Consider the following 19,779-nt stretch of genomic DNA (forward strand, 5'->3'; position numbering starts at 1 on the left):
CTTCTGTGGGTGGGAAACAAAGCTATATCATCTTAAACAATGATGATAATAATAATAATAATAATAATATTAATAATAAATGGATGTTGGGTGCTGCTAAAAGAAGGTAGAAAAAAAGACATTTCTAATAGATAATACAAACTGATATAAAGAGACAGTGTTACCCTTATACAGGAATTTTTTGTTTGCTATTTGCAGGTGCTGACCAGGGGTAGCTGCAGATAGAGAAAGACGGATTTGGAAAGGCTGCCCCCTATAGGCAGTTAAATCGTCCCCACTACCGACTCACATGATTTTAATGGCACTTGGATTGACCTCTTTGAATGACTTTCATTACTTTTATTATAACCTGGGCCGAGTAGGCCTAAAACCTATACACATATATATAGATATTTGCTCCTTCTATCGGCCCTGCTACAGCTGAATGAGTAAAGTGGCAACTCCTAACCCAGATGGTATTGCTCTGAGACAAATAATAAAACAACCCAGGGCTGAAAAGCTGAAAAATAATGGACCAGGCTTTTTGAAGCTGTCAGAGAAACAATGTTCTCCCAATTAGAAGGAAAGGTAGGCACTACTTCATTAGCTAGGATTAAACTGAATTATCAGAATCAATACATTCCATATTTAGTCTTTCTGTGCCAGTTTGTTCAAAATGTGACATAAAATGTGGATTTGATGTGAATCAAACAATGAAGACAAGCAGTAAAACATCTGGAGGGAGCAGACATTTGGCAAATATTTCTTTATTGATATCAAACCAAGTGAGCAATAATAACAATGATATAAATAGGGGACAGAGTTAAATAACTGGCTGGTAGTGATCCACCCTTTCTAGAAGTGACTGGGAGTATCCGGGAGAATAGTATCTAAGGGGAAAAGGAGAAAAATTATTTCATTACAGAAATCAAACACAACATGGAGCTGATACATTTGCGCTGTAAGCAGTGCTGCTAGTTTGGTATTTAATCCCCTGTTTGGTTACTAGGGTCACTGTTCTTAGCAGCCAATTTAACCCTCTGTTAAAATGTACCTTCTACAGAGGAACCCCGTGGCAGTTCAAGGGGAAGTGACACCCTATCCCATTCTACTCCTGTACTGCCGGTTTCCCGCGTGCTGATGAACTTATCCTCCGCACTCGTTGTTTCCTTCTGCCCATTAGAACATCATAGGAAGTGACAGCAGAATGAAACGCAAGTAAAGTATCTCATTACTGCCTCTTAGAGAATTCACTGGTGCTGAGGGGAGGCCAGAGATATTAACCCCTTACCCCCCTGGGGAATTGTAGAGAGCCAGAGTGATTGAGATGAAGTGCATATTCAGTGCTACAGCATTCTGCTCAGTCCCAGCTCTGGCGCACAGAAGGACTGATGTATGTGCCCCCCTCCTCTCAGGCACTTACCCACGCCCAGACTAAAGGCAACATTTCACATAATGAATAAACATTAAATATGCACCATAAGTACTGACTGGATCAGCCGCTGTCGTCTGACAATTCCCAACACTCTCTTATTAGCAAAGAAAATGAATGAGCGGCAGTGCAGCTCGCGGGGGAAAAGCAATATGGGCTGTATATATATATATATATATATATACCAGGGGGTGCCTATAGGGCTATGCATTAAGGAAACTGCAGGGAACATCAATTTAGGTACACTGGCACTGCTGAAAATTGGCACTAAGTGTAAATGCCAGCAGCTTCCAGAAACCATCTGAAATTTTCATTCCAAGTTTAAAAAGATGGGTGGCACTGAGAAAATGAATCAGGCGCAGGCTCTATTAACTCTTTTCATTTTAGATTGTATTACTTAGCAGTTTTTACACTATTAATATTATGAATGTGTTACCAGAGCACCACTGTTGTTTGGGCCAGATGAGAGCCAGACAGAATGGCAAAAGCTTATCTTACATAAGCATTACCTGCTGGTTCCCTGCTCAGTACCATAAACACAACCGAGCAGGGAAGTGTCAGGAGATGCTCCCTACTTCAGTAAATGAACTGCTACTTTAGATGGAAAAGAATGGTTAGACATGATGGAAGGGAATGGGTAGGGAATCCATCTTGCTTAGGTGTAGTAGCAAAGTTTAGTTGCATGGGAGATGTGTAGGAGGTGAGCTGGGAAGCTGGTTGGCCAGTCAGAGAGAGACACACTAGCATGGAAGGTAAGTAGGAAGCGGAGCACCATGTACCTGTATTCTTCACTTACATTTTATACACTGATATTTGAAGTAACTGAAATTAATTTTAATAGCTTTAATTCCTTTGAGAAAAGTCCATTCCAGCCGACACGTACATACACATACAGGCGCGCTTACCTGACAATCTCTTCAGGAAAACAGTTGTTGATGGTGTTGATGTATTCTTGGAGGGGTGAGCCCGTGTCTGCCACTATCTCTTGAATCTTTTTCAGCCCCCCACTTGTGACAAATAGTCGCCTTGCTTTGCTGTCGTGTGGAAGAACCTGGCGAGAAACAGAAAGATTTTTTTTGCTGTGATTTATACAAATTGCAGAAATTAAGCTTAACCAAACCCAAACCCTTAATACTGTGTGTAACTCTGTCAGGCAACAGATTTTATTGCAGTTTTGTTGATTTTTTTTTCTCAAACAGTTGTGCAGATTAGGATTCAGTTTGGTTTCAGTAGGATTTAGTATGTGGCCAAATCCAGAAAGTAAGGATTAGGTGCATCCCAGGTTTTATTCTCACCAAGCTCTTATATATAATTATATCCATCAATCCACTTTGTGCAGCAAAGGACAGAGAGCTTTTTAGGTTTCCCTGCTAAATCCTCACCTTATACCTTTCTACCAGGCTCTCGGATGAATGTAATAGAAAAACATCACATGATACATTTGTATTGATGCAACTTGTAACAAAGTAAAAGGGAAATCCCTAGCTCGCCGAAAGACTGCCGCCCCGTCCCCCATTCCAGCAATGTATCATGCTGTGCTAATGTTTAATCACTGCCTTTTAAACATTAAATACCTTACAGCTTTGGAAAGCATTGTTAGAAATGGAACGCTTTGCCCTCAGGCCATAATTTATTACCAAGTAACAAATGCACATTCGGCCAGCAGCTCATTCCCAAGCCACAGGGCTGAGGTATTCAGTGAATGCACAGGCCGCTGCCTTCTCCCAGGCACATGACTGGCTGAGGTACAAGGAGGCGGGGTAAATCCAGGGATGTCACCCAACCCCATGTCATTAGGGGGAAAATGACCCACTCCTGGATTTTTTTTATTAATTTAATTTCTCTCCAGTATAAATGGTAACATGGAATACTGAGGCATAACAATAGGAGATGCTGATATGGAGACTGCTGCAGGGCAGGCTCCAAAGGGCTAAAACTGGGCACCAACCGTCACCATGTTTGCACCATATCTGCACACTTGCCCTGGACATTTCTGATGCTTAACTATATGTGTGTGTGTGCCATTGGCAGCAATGTATTCATAAAGGCAAGCTGGGGGTGGCACTTAGACCCCTTTCTCCCCCTACTTGTGTCCTAACCAGCGAACGAGGCTGCAATAGAGCCCTACACTTAGGGGCCAGTGTGCCTTGCCCCAGCCAGTGCTGTGCTTGGCACCTAGAGCCATATTTCCTACCCATTTCCAATGGATTTGCATGTGAGGTTAAAGGACTAGGAAAGGTAAAAACTAAGTAAACTTTATCAAAAAGGTAAATACAGCCATAAGCACTTACAGTAATGCTGCACCGAGTCCTCTATCAAAAGAAACACAGGATTTCTTGTCTCTTTTTTTTGTAAATATGATGTTCCAGTGTCTGACTTCCTCTCTCAGAAACAGCCTTAACTCCCGGGGCCAGAATCTGCACAGTTCTCTCCTCTCTCCCCTCTGCTCACCCCCTTCCCACCAAAATGCTAAGAACTCTCTCCCCCCTCCCTTAGAAATGTGTAATCTGAGCTATAACGGCTAGACTGCAGGCAGGAAGCTACTTAAAATGGCAACTGCTGTCTTAAGCAAACAGGGAAAGCTTCTAAAGCTCTTTACTCAGGTATGGTAATGGTTTCAGAATAAATATATTGTTCTAGGTGGCACTAATGTGGCAAATCTATTGGCAGTAAAATGCCAAAATGACTTTCCTTCTCCTTTAAAGTAAATGAGCCCCTATGGGGTCCTAGCTCTAATAGCAATGTTTCTTTCTGAGGCTCAAACAATAGAGGCAGAAAGGTTTGCTGAATTTTTTTAGGTAAAGTCTGCTCAGAGCCAGTATTTCTATGTACACAAGGGGAAAGGACATACTGTATAATGGCACCATTCAGGGGTAATTATATTGCAATGAATTTCATTTGTGGGTATTTATGGGGATAGGTACTACAGGGCAGAATAAGGCTGTATATAATAACATTACAAACTTGTTAAATGTTTAGGTATTATTTGCTTAAAGTTTGAATATTTTATAGTTACTGACCAAACTCCTTTCTGACCCCAGTGCACTCAGCAAACACAGGAGGGAGCACATATTTCATTTGTACAAACATAACTCCATTCTTCACTGCATTCTTTGCACAAGAGGTTACTGTTATTCCTGAAAGTGCCATTGTATCTATAGCATTGTTGCTTTGGGGGAAATACTGGGCCATGCCCTGGGTGTCAGTATGGCAGATATTCTAGATACACCCTGGCAAGGCACACAACATGGCCAATCACTCTTCATCCAGAAGGGACATTTATGGTTATTGCACTGCTGCCTGTAGGGGGTCTGATTCTGATTTAGCTGCTAGGGGGTGGCAGAAGAGAGAGCTAAATTGAGGCAGGGCTAACAAAACAATTGGTCTTTTTGAAATACATGAAAATCTGAAATGTGAAGCTCAAAGCTGACAGAATATAACAGCCCCATAACAGATCATGTAGAGAAGGGATTATTAGAAGTGGCTGATTATGTGGTAGCTGCCAAAGTGAAAACTAAGCCAGGCTGGCACTAAATGATTTATGGCTGTGTCAGTAAGTTTGGATGGTGGCCAAGCTTTATGTACAAAGACTCTATAAAGGAACTCAACAGCAAATACAAGAACAGCCATGCCAAAATGAACCACAGCCTGGGGTGCACAGACCTAAAAGTGTTAAATTACTCTTACCTTACATTGTAACATATGGGAGGGGAGCCTGTTCTCTGCCTGGACTATTATAGGTGGCACTTATGAACTGCCAGGCAGGGTAAAAACACAGACACAAGCAGCCATGTTCTTTGCACCCTGCCCTTCCATGAGCACCCACAGGTGAATGCTTTCCCACCTGTGTTCAGCAGCACTGTATTCATGAGGGGCAGGCTGGGGATGGCACTTTGGCAACCCCATCCCCCACTTGCCGGTGTGCCAGTCAGACATGTTACAGAGCACCAGCAGGCACGGCAGCCCTGTCCTTATGGCTCCTGAGCCGTTACTCCTCCTCACTTTCATCGACCAACACACATTTTCTTTGGCATGTAACAGATTCTGTCTATTTAATGTAAAATAAAGTTGAACAAATAGCATATCCATTTGGCCAAAATCAGAGCTTGGGGGCCCTGCCTGGTCTTAGATTACCTTCAGTCCTGACCTTGATTTAGATTCCCTGTCTCCTTGGAGCCCAACCTGAAGGGGAGAGCTTGAGCTGCTGGATATTGTATGGCTGAAAGGCTGATTCCTCTATGTTTTCTCATTCACTGCTTTGTGAAAATTTGTGGGGTAGGCAAATGTTGTACCCCAAATGGGGCTGCAACCCAAAAGATCTGAATCCCAGGGCACTGGAAGAAGTGTAGCAAAGAAGGGAAAGTTGTGCTCACCACTAAATTTAAACTATTAGGCAGGGGAGCAATGAGACTGTGACCACAAAATTCATATAGACAGAAACAAGAGCCCCTCTGCACTCACCCATTATCAATATATATAGGACATTAAGCCATTCTGTGCATTAAGCTACAAAGCAATGCCCTTACCCTTTAAGCAAAACAGGGATTGTTTGTCCATATATTGTAATATATTCACGCTGGCCAACTATATCAAAGTCATCCCCAGTCTGGCCAGTCACTCACTTCAACTGAATTCTACTGGCCACTGGAAGAAGCAGACATTAGGCAGGATTTATTTATGCAAGCCAGGCCTCACTTGCACACTGTTGCCATTCATTGGTTTTATTCTCCTAATATGAAGGGAAAGTCCCATTGTATGTAGATTTTTCTCCTGCCTCCATTCACACCATGAAATAAATCACCTTTTTAAGGTGAATTATGCACCTCAGTAGAGGAGCCATTCCATGCCTCAAACAGTTCAGCTGAGGTGAATTCCTTCAGATCAGGAGAATAATGCATGGGGCGCAGTTACACACTTCACTAAACCAGCTCCATTTATTTTATTGAGCCAGACAGCGGCGTGGGTTGTAAATGACCCACAAAAATAATGCTAATTACATGCATCACTATACACAGAATTCTTTTGGCCCAATATATTTCCAGCTGAGGTACAAACCCCATTCTACCAACTAATAGCAAAAAGGAATATATATTTTTACATACTATACATATAGGGAATTATGTTCCCCCTATTGTAAAATATAAGGATATTATAAGTCACTGAAGCGTTCCATAACCATAAATAAGGCCAGAGTCAGACTAGGGAGTGCAGGGCCCACCGGGGCTGCCGCCACAGGGGCCCTACAGGTGCCACCGCTGTCCGTGTCCCCTGCACCCTCTAACGCCCCGCAGGGCCCCCGCTGAGCCTACCTTACCCCCCACAGCGGCCCCCACTGAGCCTCCCTTACCTCCCGCAGGGCCCCCCCCAAACATCCCTAACCCACCACAGGGTTCCCTACCCAGCGTCCTCCCCCAATCGTGCTTAAGTTTAACGCGTCAAGTGAGGAACGGTCGGCCGAGGGAGCACCAGTAAGGGTCGGGTATGGGCCGCCGGGGCCCACCGGGTTTTGTCCCAGCAGCCCAGTCCGACCCTGAAAAAGGCAAAAGGCCAAAGACTGAGTGCTTTTGTACAGATCATGCAGTTCCAAGGTGATTTCTAAAATCTTTATATTTTACAACCGGGGGAGCATTATTTCATATAATACACAACTTTCAGAGAGACATTTGACAAAAATGACATTACTAAGCACCGATTATAACTGATCAGTAAGGATCATTTATAAGGAGATAATTTACAGGATTTCATGGCTCTTGTGTATTATATAAATATATACACACCCACAAACAACTGTAGAATTCTATCATATTATGAAAAAGCGTGTGGGCTGCCTCAATCGGCAAAAGTGAAAAGACAAAAATATATAAAGAAATAATAAATAAATATAAATCTAAAACCTCAGTCCAGGTCACAGGCAATAGCCGATCCAATAACGAATGTAGTTAGAAAAAAATCAAAAAGTCAAATTTCAAAAATTACAGCAGCAGTGAAATAAAATTAAAAATTACAAATTTTATTAGGACATACTAGGCTTTATAAGTCCTAATAAAATTTGTTATTTTTAATTTTATTTCACTGCTGCTGTGATTTTTGAATTTTGATTTTTTTTCTCACTATATTTGTTGTTCTATAATTGTATAGCTTTGGATCTGTCATCCCGCCAACATCCATTCTGTAGGTACATAGAGTGACCCCTGCATATTAGTAGAATGTAATAATACACAATGGTAATAAAATCAAACATAAGTACATTCAGAAACCATACAGAGTATGTATATACATATTCTAAGGACCATACAGAGTATGTGTATATATATATTCTAAGGACCATACAGAGTATGTGTATATATATATATATATTCTAAGGACATTTGTGTTATTTGCCCATTACACAATTCATTTTCCTTTAGTTACTATTTGTTATGACTGTTTTCGCCTTGGTTGTTGGTTGCTTTTTTTTCTCTTTCCTTCTAAGCTACCAGGCCCTGCCTTATTTGTTTTCACCTCCACTCCACATTTTTTCATTTTAGACCCCCATATAACCTCCCTTTATCCTTCTTCCACCCCCCCATCCTATGTGCTTAACTCATTGTTCCCACCTACTGTTCCCATTATTTCCCTCTTGTCTTGTCCCAGGTGTTTTCCAGGTGTTACTCAGACATTCGGCCTCCCTTTATTTGAGATGAAAGAAAATGTTTAGTTTATTGCTCTAAAGTACTAGGCTGGGGCAAATGTGCACCTATGTGAGCCCAGCTGATTTGTAGCGTTTACACCCTAATACTGGTACACGGAGCGCAGGAAGGGAATATAGGGACAGGGCACCCATAAATCAAGCACAGGTCTCGCACAGTCTCTTGAAGACTAAGCCAAAGTGCCCCTTGGCCTTAGGCTTTACCTGAGGTGGAGCTACAATTTCCAGCTTTTGGGAACAGTATCAATATGCTACAATACCTATAGAGCCATACGTAGGCAGCGTTCTTATTATAAAATATTAAATATTGTACAGAGCTACACTTCCAATAGAAGAGTGACAAAAACCAAGCATGAAGCACAGGAAAGGTGAGAGCATTATGATCAGGTTGTATAATGTGCTTTTATTAGGGCTTAATTCCATGGGAGATTTTGATGAAATTTTGTGGGTCAGATTTTATCTGATCTTGTCATGCAACACTACACAACAGCACGAGATTTTGTAGGATCCTACAAAATCTGATGTCCATAGGCTGTAATTTAAATTCAGATCAGATAAAGTCGGATGCTGAGTTTTGTTCCTGCATCTACATCTGACAGTCAATGTATTTCAATGAAAAAAACAATTCTGTCAGACACCATCAGATTTTATATTGTTGGATGAAGCACGCAGCGTTCCCTTCCAGCTGGCGTGTTGTGTCCGATGGCACATCTTTCATGTAGTTTATACATCTATTTTTGTATCAGTCCCATTATATTCCGACCCATGTGACTATATCCGGCCATGTGACACTATCCTACCAAATCTCCTGTGGAGTTCAGCCCTTATATGCGGCACACCCAGAATTCTCCTGGAGAGAAGGGCATAAGTCCATACAGCCTATCAAATTATGCTAAAAATGCCTGTGACCATCTTTAAGCCATAACAATAAATATGACTGGGGGAAAATATAAATCTCTCAGTAAATCTCCCAAATGGTGAGACACACGGTCGGGAGTGAAATATTAGAAGCCCTGACTCCTGGATTATGGCCACCTATTTCATAAGGCAAATAGCTAGAGCTTAAATAACTTCATAAACTGTATATCGTTAATATGCTGCAATATCCCCAAGTCAAATGAAAAACGTTCTGCCACAAGGGAGGGAGGTTGGAATCACGGGGCCGTATGAACTCAAGTGTCTAAGGTGCAGGGAATGGGACGCGCTGCTAATGTAAAACTGCCATATAAATGCAACTACACCAAGCTGTCCTGGGTGATTCATATACTGGATGTGTCTCACCAATACGGCTCTATATATTTTATTCATATGTTCAGTGACCTGAACACACTTCCATGGTGCAAATTCATAGTATACGTCACTGACACACAGCTGGGCTGAGTTGGCTGCTCTCCCTTACAGAATAAGTCATTTGGTTACACCGGGAGAAAAATGATAGGCTGCGGGGCCACAGCAACTATACATGCAAATTATTAATTACAAATTAATAAGGAACTAACAGTATTTATTCACTTTATATAGTTGTATATTTGATAGTTTTAGGGCCCAAAATGTGAAGCATATTTATATATATATATGTATGTCACTCAAGGGTTAAATGTAGGAATGCCAAAGTCATAACAATGGTAGAAATCATTTTGAAAGAATAAGGGGCAAATTATTTTTTTTATTATATCAGTGAGATATTATTACAAAGATCCAGGGACAGTGTAGAACAGTATTTTATAGACTGTTAGCTCTTTTGGGCAGGTTCCTCTTCAACTCTTGTATTGCTTATTGCTTGCTTTGTATGTAATTTGTATGCCTAATGTATATTTATTGTACAGCGCTGCACAATATGTCGGGGCTTTACTAATGCATGTTACTACTAATAATAATAATAACCAGCAGCCCAGGGGACAGCTACTGCCCTCCCACAGATATTGTAAGGGCCCCCACAGATTTTTTTGGATGACATGGAACTCCGAGATGACTAGTATTATACAGGAGATGCATTTTACGTGTCATGTGATTTCATGTGAGGGAGGTGATGTTCCTAAGCACCAATTAGAACTGCTGATTTTGGTAAATATGAGCTATAAGCCTATTGTACAGACTGTTGCTTTAGTGAGTTATATGTTGGTTATTCAGTGTTTCTCTATATAGTAAGCACCATTACAAATCCTAGGTGTTTAAACAAATATATATACTTTGATGTACAAGGCAGGAGGGCCTGGCATGGGTATTGATTAACTTAGTGGAGTTCACATTGAGTTGAATTGCTGTTCCACAAATTCCCGGGAGGTCAATAGGACATGAACCCTGGGGAAGTGTGAAGCGTTGCAGCTAGTAGCGCCAGATGCAGCACTTCCTGCACACCCCGGCCCTGTATGGTGCAACTGGCTCACAATCATCTCACCCCATGTAATCCTGTACATTTGTTGAGGCTTATGGGAGTTGTTCTATCCCTGAAACAGGAATGTGAGCGAATAGCTGTACTTGTTACAAACTGACGGCAGGAAACCCTCGGCAGAAGTACAGCAAGAGGGCAGCAGATTAAAAGAAAAACCTTTCATTTCTTAATTTTCAATGTATCACTTAGGAAATCGTTCAGCCTGGGTATAAGTGGGAACCTGTTTGCACGGCTCTATCATAGCCTTCTGTGCATAGCTCATTGCTATTGGCTGATTCCAAGCCAAGGAAAGAATGCTGCGCTCCAGTACTTTGGCTCTCAGAGTGGGGTCTGAATAATGCGCTCTAGTTAACCCTTTTGTGCTCATGGCTGGGGGAAAAAACACCCTCTGGACTTTGTGTGATGCACAAGAAGGTTCACACAGCCCTCCTGATTGCTTAATGCCTCAATTAGAGCTTTATGACCTCTGAGTAACTTATCTCCCTATGTATTACTGGGGTTTTACAGCTGCTCCTATCACTAAATCTGCTGGACTTTTACTGCTCTCCAAAATCACTTTTAGACCAATCTGTTTGTACTTAGTACTGAGCACAAGTAAACAGGGTCCCTATACACTGAGCTCTATGCTAGGGAACTGCCTCACCTTTTCCTTACTCAAGACTTGTTGTCGTAATGAAGTAAAAAATAACAGACTCAGAGAATAAAGGGAAATGCAAAGCTGCTTTGTACCCATAATAGTATTTAGCCTTGAACTGAAATCCAACCACTTTCCACTTCATTATAAATTGCTCATTCTGCTACTGGCAGCAATGGTATCCACTACCTCTGTGTGCCTTGCCCTGTATGTCAGTTTGCTGCTGATACTGATGCATGGCATTTGGTGTTTTTTCACATTATGTCAAATGATCAGTGGCCCTAGTGAGGCCCAGCTTACAGCTACTAATGCTGTCCCGCAGGTTAAGGCTTATCCGTGCTGCTTTATTGCACTAGGCTTATGAGACAAGGACACAAGGCTTTCCATTTTTTTTTTGTTCTGACAATAAACATTCAGTAAATATAGCTCATAATGAGGTGTACTAGTCTTCTCTAGTGATACCCAATCCCCATACACTGGCTTGGGGGTAAGGCAATTTGATGGGTTTTGGGAGAAAGGATCAAAGGTGTTTCATTAGTATTCAAAGGTGAAATAATAAGCAATACTAAAATGCAAACTCCATATAAATTCTATGATGTTTATGATTAGCTTTGAGGATGTAAATATTAAAAGTAAAAGTAAAAGTTTGCAGTGTAGGAAATTATGTTTGGCCTGGGACATAATATATTACTGGATTTGTCCAAAAAGATTGAAATTCAAAGATTTTAGATCAAGCTTAATGTCTGTGAATAGATGGAATATAAAAAATGTTTTATTAATACTACACAGCACCCCCCAACACCCCCCCCCCCCACAGCACCCCCCCCCCCACATCCCCTTAATGTCTGTGAATAGATGGAATATAAAAAATGTTTTATTAATACTACACAGCACCCCCCCCCATCCCCCCCCCCCCCCTGGGAAGCAAGCAAAGGCTATACAGGCCCTGATACAAGCGCTGTGCCATTTCTGTCAGTAACCAGAAGGGTCAGTGTGTCATTACAGGCAGTTTGTGTGTATATTCTGTCAGTAACCAGAAGGGTCAGTGTGTCATTACAGGCAGTTTGTGTGTATATTCTGTCAGTAACCAGAAGGGTCAGTGTGTCATTACAGGCAGTTTGTGTGTATATTCTGTCAGTAACCAGAAGGGTCAGTGTGTCATTACAGGCAGTTTGTGTGTATATTCTGTCAGTAACCAGAAGGGTCAGTGTGTCATTACAGGCAGTTTGTGTGTATATTCTGTCAGTAACCAGAAGGGTCAGTGTGTCATTACAGGCAGTTTGTGTGTATATTCTGTCAGTAACCAGAAGGGTCAGTGTGTCATTACAGGCAGTTTGTGTGTATATTCTGTCAGTAACCAGAAGGGTCAGTGTGTCATTACAGGCAGTTTGTGTGTATATTCTGTCAGTAACCAGAAGGGTCAGTGTGTCATTACAGGCAGTTTGTGTGTATATTCTGTCAGTAACCAGAAGGGTCAGTGTGTCAGTACAGGCAGTTTGTGTGTATATTTGTCAGTAACCAGAAGGGTCAGTGTGTCATTACAGGCAGTTTGTGTGTATATTCTGTCAGTAACCAGTAGGGTCAGTGTGTCATTACAGGCAGTTTGTGTGTATATTCTGTCAGTAACCAGAAGGGTCAGTGTGTCATTACAGGCAGTTTGTGTGTATATTCTGTCAGTAACCAGAAGGGTCAGTGTCATTACAGGCAGTTTGTGTGTATATTCTGTCAGTAACCAGAAGGGTCAGTGTGTCAGTACAGGCAGTTTGTGTGTATATTCTGTCAGTAACCAGAAGGGTCAGTGTGTCAGTAGAGGCAGTTTGTGTGTATATTTTGTCAGTAACCAGAAGGGTCAGTGTGTCATTACAGGCAGTTTGTGTGTATATTCTGTCAGTAACCAGAAGGGTCAGTGTGTCATTACAGGCAGTTTGTGTGTATATTTTGTCAGTAACCAGAAGGGTCAGTGTGTCATTACAGGCAGTTTGTGTGTATATTCTGTCAGTAACCAGAAGGGTCAGTGTGTCAGTACAGGCAGTTTGTGTGTATATTTTGTCAGTAACCAGAAGGGTCAGTGTGTCATTACAGGCAGTTTGTGTGTATATTCTGTCAGTAACCAGTAGGGTCAGTGTGTCATTACAGGCAGTTTGTGTGTATATTCTGTCAGTAACCAGAAGGGTCAGTGTGTCATTACAGGCAGTTTGTGTGTATCTTCTGTCAGTAACCAGAAGGGTCAGTGTGTCATTACAGGCAGTTTGTGTGTATATTTTGTCAGTAACCAGTTGGGTCAGTGTGTCATTACAGGCAGTTTGTGTGTATATTTTGTCAGTACCCAGTAGGGTCAGTGTGTCATTACAGGCAGTTTGTGTGTATATTTTGTCAGTAACCAGTAGGGTCAGTGTGTCATTACAGGCAGTTTGTGTGTATATTCTGTCAGTTACAAGAAGGGTCAGTGTGTAAGTACAGGCAGTTTGTGTGTATATTCTGTCAGTTACAAGAAGGGTCAGTGTGTCAGTACAGGCAGTTTGTGTGTATATTTTGTCAGTAACCAGAAGGGTCAGTGTGTCAGTACAGGCAGTTTGTGTGTATATTTTGTCAGTAACCAGAAGGGTCAGTGTGTCAGTACAGGCAGTTTGTGTGTCCAGCTCAGTAGGAGGCTATCAGTCACAATAAGGTGGACATTCCTATAATTGAAAGAACCAGGCTCCTTGTTGTAGTGCAAGTGACAGCAGTGTGAATCGGTGACAATGTTTTGCTATTATTAAGTACAGCAACCTACAGCTGCCTCCATTATTCTTACCAAAACCTGGGACTAATTAGTGTTCCTGGGTGCGGATTGTCATTGAGATGTCCTTTTAGAATTCACCAAAAAAATAAGAAAATACAGCCAATAATATATATATTTGTCTTTTCTTTCTGCTGAGAGAGTGCATCTGTGCGAGTACACCCTGGTACTGAGATAGGCACAGGCAGAATCCCAGGTTGAGCTCCATTAATTAGGGATACCACTGCCCCCCCCTTATTATCCTGTGGAGGTTTGGCATTCAGAGATAGAATACCAGAAAAGAGATTCCACCCAAAACGCTGATACATGTCTGTATCTAATAAAGCAATGCGCTCTCACATCCAAATTGGATTGAAGCCATTTTTTTCAAATCGGGATCTATTTAAAGCATTCTGTGCAGCTGTGGTCTACTGTAAGCTAGCGAGACAGAAAGAACCCTTTAATATCCCATCCTTCTTTATTAAAGGAATGGTTTCATGGCCTGCAGTGCCCCAGGGCAGCATTCCCCTTGTGTGGAGTGTGCATGAGAGCGGCCCTACAATTATTCCAAGTTCATAACTGCCAGTGCCTCATTAAGGAATGGAAGCAGAGATCTCTGTAAGGGAAGCATTCTGTCCCAGCGTTGTTACCTGCACATCGTACGGCCTTCAGCTATGTGTAGGATTCAATTGTGTAATAATACAAAGGGGATGCTGCATGCAGAAAGTATATAATAAATATATAATATAAAGCAAGAAAGAATTGCGTATGATCATAAAGCATGGAGCATGGGTCCTATAAAGGCTGGGAGCCAAACAGATTTTGTTTAGCGAGTGAAAGAACAATGAGCCTTTTATTTAGAAGTCAAGCGAGAGGCACTTAAACTCCAATACATCTTTAGAATCAGCAAATGAGCATCTGACACTGGGGCTTTAATGGAGCGCTTAGGGTGCGCAATAATAACCCTTATTGGGGACATATGGCTAAGCCAGCATGCACAGGCCATCAGCCTCACATGTGCTCTGCCTGTTTATATATAACGTTATTTGCAGGGAAAGCAACACAGTAGAACAGGTGTACATATATATTATTATATCCCCATAAATACGTACAGATATGTAGTCTACCCAGAACTGGTTTTAGGGTATGATATAGGTATGTATACTGTATGTATATACTACACAAACACATACCTACATGCTATATGTACATATATGTTCTTATGACATTCCCTTCCCCTAGTCTCTCTGCTTTGTCAGGGACCCTTTTTTAACAATTCAGCCCCAGTATTTATTGCACACTAAATAGCCTTGACAAAGGACAGGCAATGGTCTGTTTAAGCAATGACTGATAAAAATAAAGAAAAATACCACACCAACGATAGCAGGAAAAAGTGATTTAATCTAATCTCTGCTTGAATTACAGAATCGGTAAACTGATCTATTCTATCAAGATATATTGAAATTCGTTAATTAATTAGGACTTTACTGGGCCCCCAACAATTCTGGGCCCCCCCTGCAGCAGGGTTTGTTTTCTCTGTGGTTACGCCCCCGGCTACAGCTCCCCCATAACTCTGGGAAACATGTCCAGATACTGAAATGGTGCATCAAACTGGCCCCAGTGGTCCCTATATATTCCTGGGGCCCCCTTGTGCTGCCCCACTTTTCACACGTCTGTCGGTGTGCAGATTATATTCGTCATTCTCCGTGTGTTACACATGCACGTGTATAGCGCCTTTGTATTTAAATCTCCACTAGGACGGCCGGGTTTCACTGCCATTAACTGAATACTTCCTAACACTGCAGTCTTTGTGGAAACAAGCGCAGAATAAAGTTATTACATCTAAATCTGCTGGTAACTGGAGACGGAAAGGCTCTATGAAAAGACTGTAAATACCCATACCTGTGGTTTTATGGGCCTGTTTTGTATTTTGTTATATAAGGGCCAGGCCCAGTACAACGCATGTAGAATTTTAGCGTGGGGCTCAGCAGCAACGCAAGACACAGCCCATTACATTTGATACTTCTATAAACGTATTCATTAGCTTAATATTGTACCAAAATAAAATGCAGCTGTCATCATCGAGAACTGTGTGATTTTCATTTTTTCTCTAATGTTACGGAAGCATGGAAATAGTAGAATATACAACAAAGTTAAGGGTTGAGATGTACAGTTTTACACTTTATGTGCTCTAGATCACAGACTCACATTACAGAGGACATTTCCATATATTCTACTGGAATGTAAGTATTTAACAGAGGGGCCTGCACATTAGGGTAGATCTGTTTAGATACTGTATACAGAGACATATTTATTAAACTTCTCTTAAGTCTGAGGTTGCCAAACTGACGCGGCTGGGAGAAATGGTAGGGGGTTCAGTCTAAATGCCAGGTAGGGTAAGATTTGGGTCAACTCCTGCTTGCTCTTCCACATACACCCCAAAGCCCACGTTTGAAACAGATTTGCAGCCTTAGATATTTTGTTGAATGACTCCTACACCAATATTTTCATACATTGTAACCTTAATATGAGTAGAGCGGGGCACCGACCAAAGGCTGGACCTCCTAGGTGGGCTTTAAATTTAAAAATCACACATCGCTGCCTAAAGGTATAATAATCCCTGTAACTAGAGCTGGACACAACACATACAATTCTCTAATTTTCTCCTTGTATGGCACCTTAAAATGATCAGCTTGCCCCAACTCCCCCCCCCCCCCAAAGTCTGACTGCACCAAAATCCATCATCAACTGAGAAAACGCTTGCTAGTGACCTGATATGGCCAGTAGGCTGGGTTGTGACGTGTAATGTATGCCCCCCTACTTCTGCTGTCAGCTTGGGCTGCACCCACATATATGCAGGTCATACAGCACTTATAAGGCACTAAGTTCCCCCTACAAAAAATTAAAGCACTGTAACAGCACGGTACAGACTGCTCTTCCCATAACAGGTGACAGACGAGTGTACGGCTTACCTTGCTGAACTGCCCGACCACATGCTTCAGGATATTAGGCGGTGCATCGTGCAGCAAGGGCTCCAGCGCTGGCAGATGGGTACACTTCTGCAGTATGTTCTTTAAGGCCTTCTTTGCCTGTACACATACAAGAACAATGCAAATTATTGTTGCATATGAATGACATGAATCTGTAGGCATAATCACTGGACATTCCATGAAGGCACACTGTCAGATTAGGCTTATTGCTCCCTACCCCTGCTGTGAGTGCAACTGACACACACTCTAATGCTATTTTTTAATTACATTTGGTTCCCTGTGGCTATATATGTACTTGATTGGTCAGGCAGTTTGGCAGATTTGGATCTCACTGCATGGTATCTGTGCCTGGATAGTCTACTCAGGGACAGTTTCAATAGAGTGTAAGCTCTACGGGGCAGGGAACTCCATTCTCTTGTGTCTTTGACTCTTAATTTATTGCAACTGTATTTTGTATTTATTGTTATACTTTGTATTTATCTATTATTATCTTAATAACCCTGTTTGTATTAATCTATTCTACTGTACAGCGCTGTGTACATAAGTAGTGCTTTATAAATAAAGATATACATACATACACAGACCTTCCCTGGTTATGGGCAATGATGGGATGTCACAGGAGGAATGGCCAGACAAAAAATTACATGCGTATGTATAATAATTATTTTAAAGGGGTAGTTCACCTTCATGTTAACATGTGTCCTATTCTTAGCAACTTTCCCATTGGTTTTCATTTTATTTAATTATTTGCCTTCCTTTTCTTGCCTCTTTCCAGTTTTCAAATGGGGTCACTGAGCCCAGAAGCCACAAAACAATTGCTCTGTCAGTCTACAATATTTTTGGTTATTTTATTTCACTTATTTTTTCTATTCATGCCCTCTCGTATTCATCTTGTAGGCTCTTGTTCAAACCACTACCAGGTTTCTAGGGTAAATCAGACCCTAGCAACCAGATAGTAGCTGAAAGTCCAAACTGCAGAACAAAAATCATTTAAAAACCATGAAACATGATGGCCAGTTGCAAATTATCACTGTCTGCATCATGCTAAAAGTTAATTTAAAGGTCAACTAGCCCTATACCTTTTCTATAGTGCTCTTCCCCCATGTGCATTTATCTTACCTTCTCTTGTGTGTGTTTATTGTTTTATGATCTGCGTATCCTCTTTGATATAATTCTATTTCTCCTACACTAAAGCTCACTAAAGAGGAGGAGATGTGGATCTTGTATTTGCAATGTGTTTCTAATTTGAAATAAGTGGGCCTGCTGACATCCACTGTACTAAGTACATTCAGATGATATATACTCTGCCTTACTGACAATATCTGCAGGCTTGTTTCTTTGGTACATAACAGGGTTACCAAAATTAGCAGAAAAGAGAGGGGAAAATGCAACAAATTGGCAATGATATTTCATAGCAATACAAATAACTTTATTCAGCATATTTGTTTGTTTTCCATTTCTTTTTTAAGGAATATTTTTTCTCTGTTTGATGCAATATTATGTTTATATAGCACAATGAATGCTATGTAATGCTGTCAGGTACACTGAATTCCAATGTGAATTCCAATGTGAGAGACCTAGGTTCCCGAGGACATGCTTAGGAACATTATGTAACTCTAGATCTTTCCAGGCCCGTGTTGAGTAGCCACAAAGCTTTATAATACACATGAAGGGGTTTTTGCTTAGTTAGCAAACTCCAATTATAATGTAATAATTTCCCAAAATGTATCATTTCTGGAAGGGGTGGCCTTTAGGGTGTTTAACTATAATTTACCATGGAAAATGCCAGAGGGGCTGCTGTAAGATGCCATAGACAGTCACTATTTATTGGGCCGGTGGGGGGCTGTTTGGGCTTCTGGGTACATGAAATGCCAGGGCCTATTTTGAAGCCCAGTCCAGGCCTGCTGGGTATGCTTATATTGCCCTGTGAATATATACTAAAAGGGTAAATGCTCTGCTTTATAAACAGTGTATGTTGGCTTCCTAATTGCCACGGGTGCCTCCTGCACTGCTCACAAAAGGAGCTTTCTATCCGGTGGGGAGTATTTTATCAATGTAGCTTCCTGCCTTTTTCTATAAGCACAAAAGCCATATATGTCATGTACCAAAGGCTTTCTGTTTTTTTCAATAATTTACCAAAACCTCACGTTTGTAAACCAGGTAAAACTTCATACTTTATTCACACAAGCTTGGAGCAACAAAGAAGCCTGAATTTGCTGATATCAAACACGCAGCTGTTTACATAAGTGTGGGGATACACAGACTTTGTAATGGAAACAGTGCATAACAGTCTGTGCATGTCAAGCCAAAGAACAGACGGCTTAGAATTTAGGCACAAAGGGGATGACTGATGTTTCCAGCATAAATGCATAAGTAGTCAAAAGTGAGCCATTCTGCATATTACCCCACCCACTGATACCCCTCTGGATTTACCCTCTGGGGGGGTCAGTCTGTGCTTGTGTTTGATAGATATTCTTCGCTATTTCCCATAGCAGTCATTCTCAACCTCTTAGCAGCGGCTGTTGCTGAACTTGAACTTGGCTCTGGCTGCAGCAGGGATGCTGGGAGTTGTATTTTAAAGCTGGAGTGTTTCAATGTAGAATGATACACACTAGGTTTATATGTGGCACTAATAGGTTAGCAAGCAGCAGATTCGGAATTTCACAAAAAAGGCTATGGATTCAAGGCAATCAGTGTTTTAGCTTGCAACAAAAAAGGAGCAAATGTTTCATGGTTTAAAGAAAAAAAGAACTGTATTAAAACTTCAGATATCCACTTTCAAATGCTTTCTTAATCATAGTAAATAAATCCCAGCTGCTTACTTCATGGAAGCCTTGGCTTGCCAAAAGTCAGAAAGGAGAGCGCACAGACGGGTTTATTTAATAAGAACTCCTAGCACAGTGCCT

At 41.4% G+C, this 19,779-nt stretch overlaps 1 protein-coding gene across 1 annotated transcript in view; it reads right to left on the bottom strand.

Moving 5' to 3' along the window:
* Positions 1-730: 730 nt before the first annotated feature.
* Positions 731-19,779, bottom strand: part of spag6 (sperm associated antigen 6) — a 77,261-nt gene continuing 58,212 nt past the window's right edge. The window contains exons 9-11 of the mRNA NM_001015976.2: positions 16,856-16,972; positions 2,317-2,462; positions 731-869 (exon numbers count right to left, since the gene is read on the bottom strand). Of these exons, the coding sequence (NP_001015976.1) occupies positions 803-869; positions 2,317-2,462; positions 16,856-16,972 (330 nt within the window). The 3' untranslated portion in view covers positions 731-802. The remainder of the gene's footprint in view (positions 870-2,316; positions 2,463-16,855; positions 16,973-19,779) is intronic.

This window comes from Xenopus tropicalis, chromosome 6 (assembly GCF_000004195.4).
Source record: "Xenopus tropicalis strain Nigerian chromosome 6, UCB_Xtro_10.0, whole genome shotgun sequence".
Lineage (NCBI taxonomy): Eukaryota > Metazoa > Chordata > Amphibia > Anura > Pipidae > Xenopus > Xenopus tropicalis.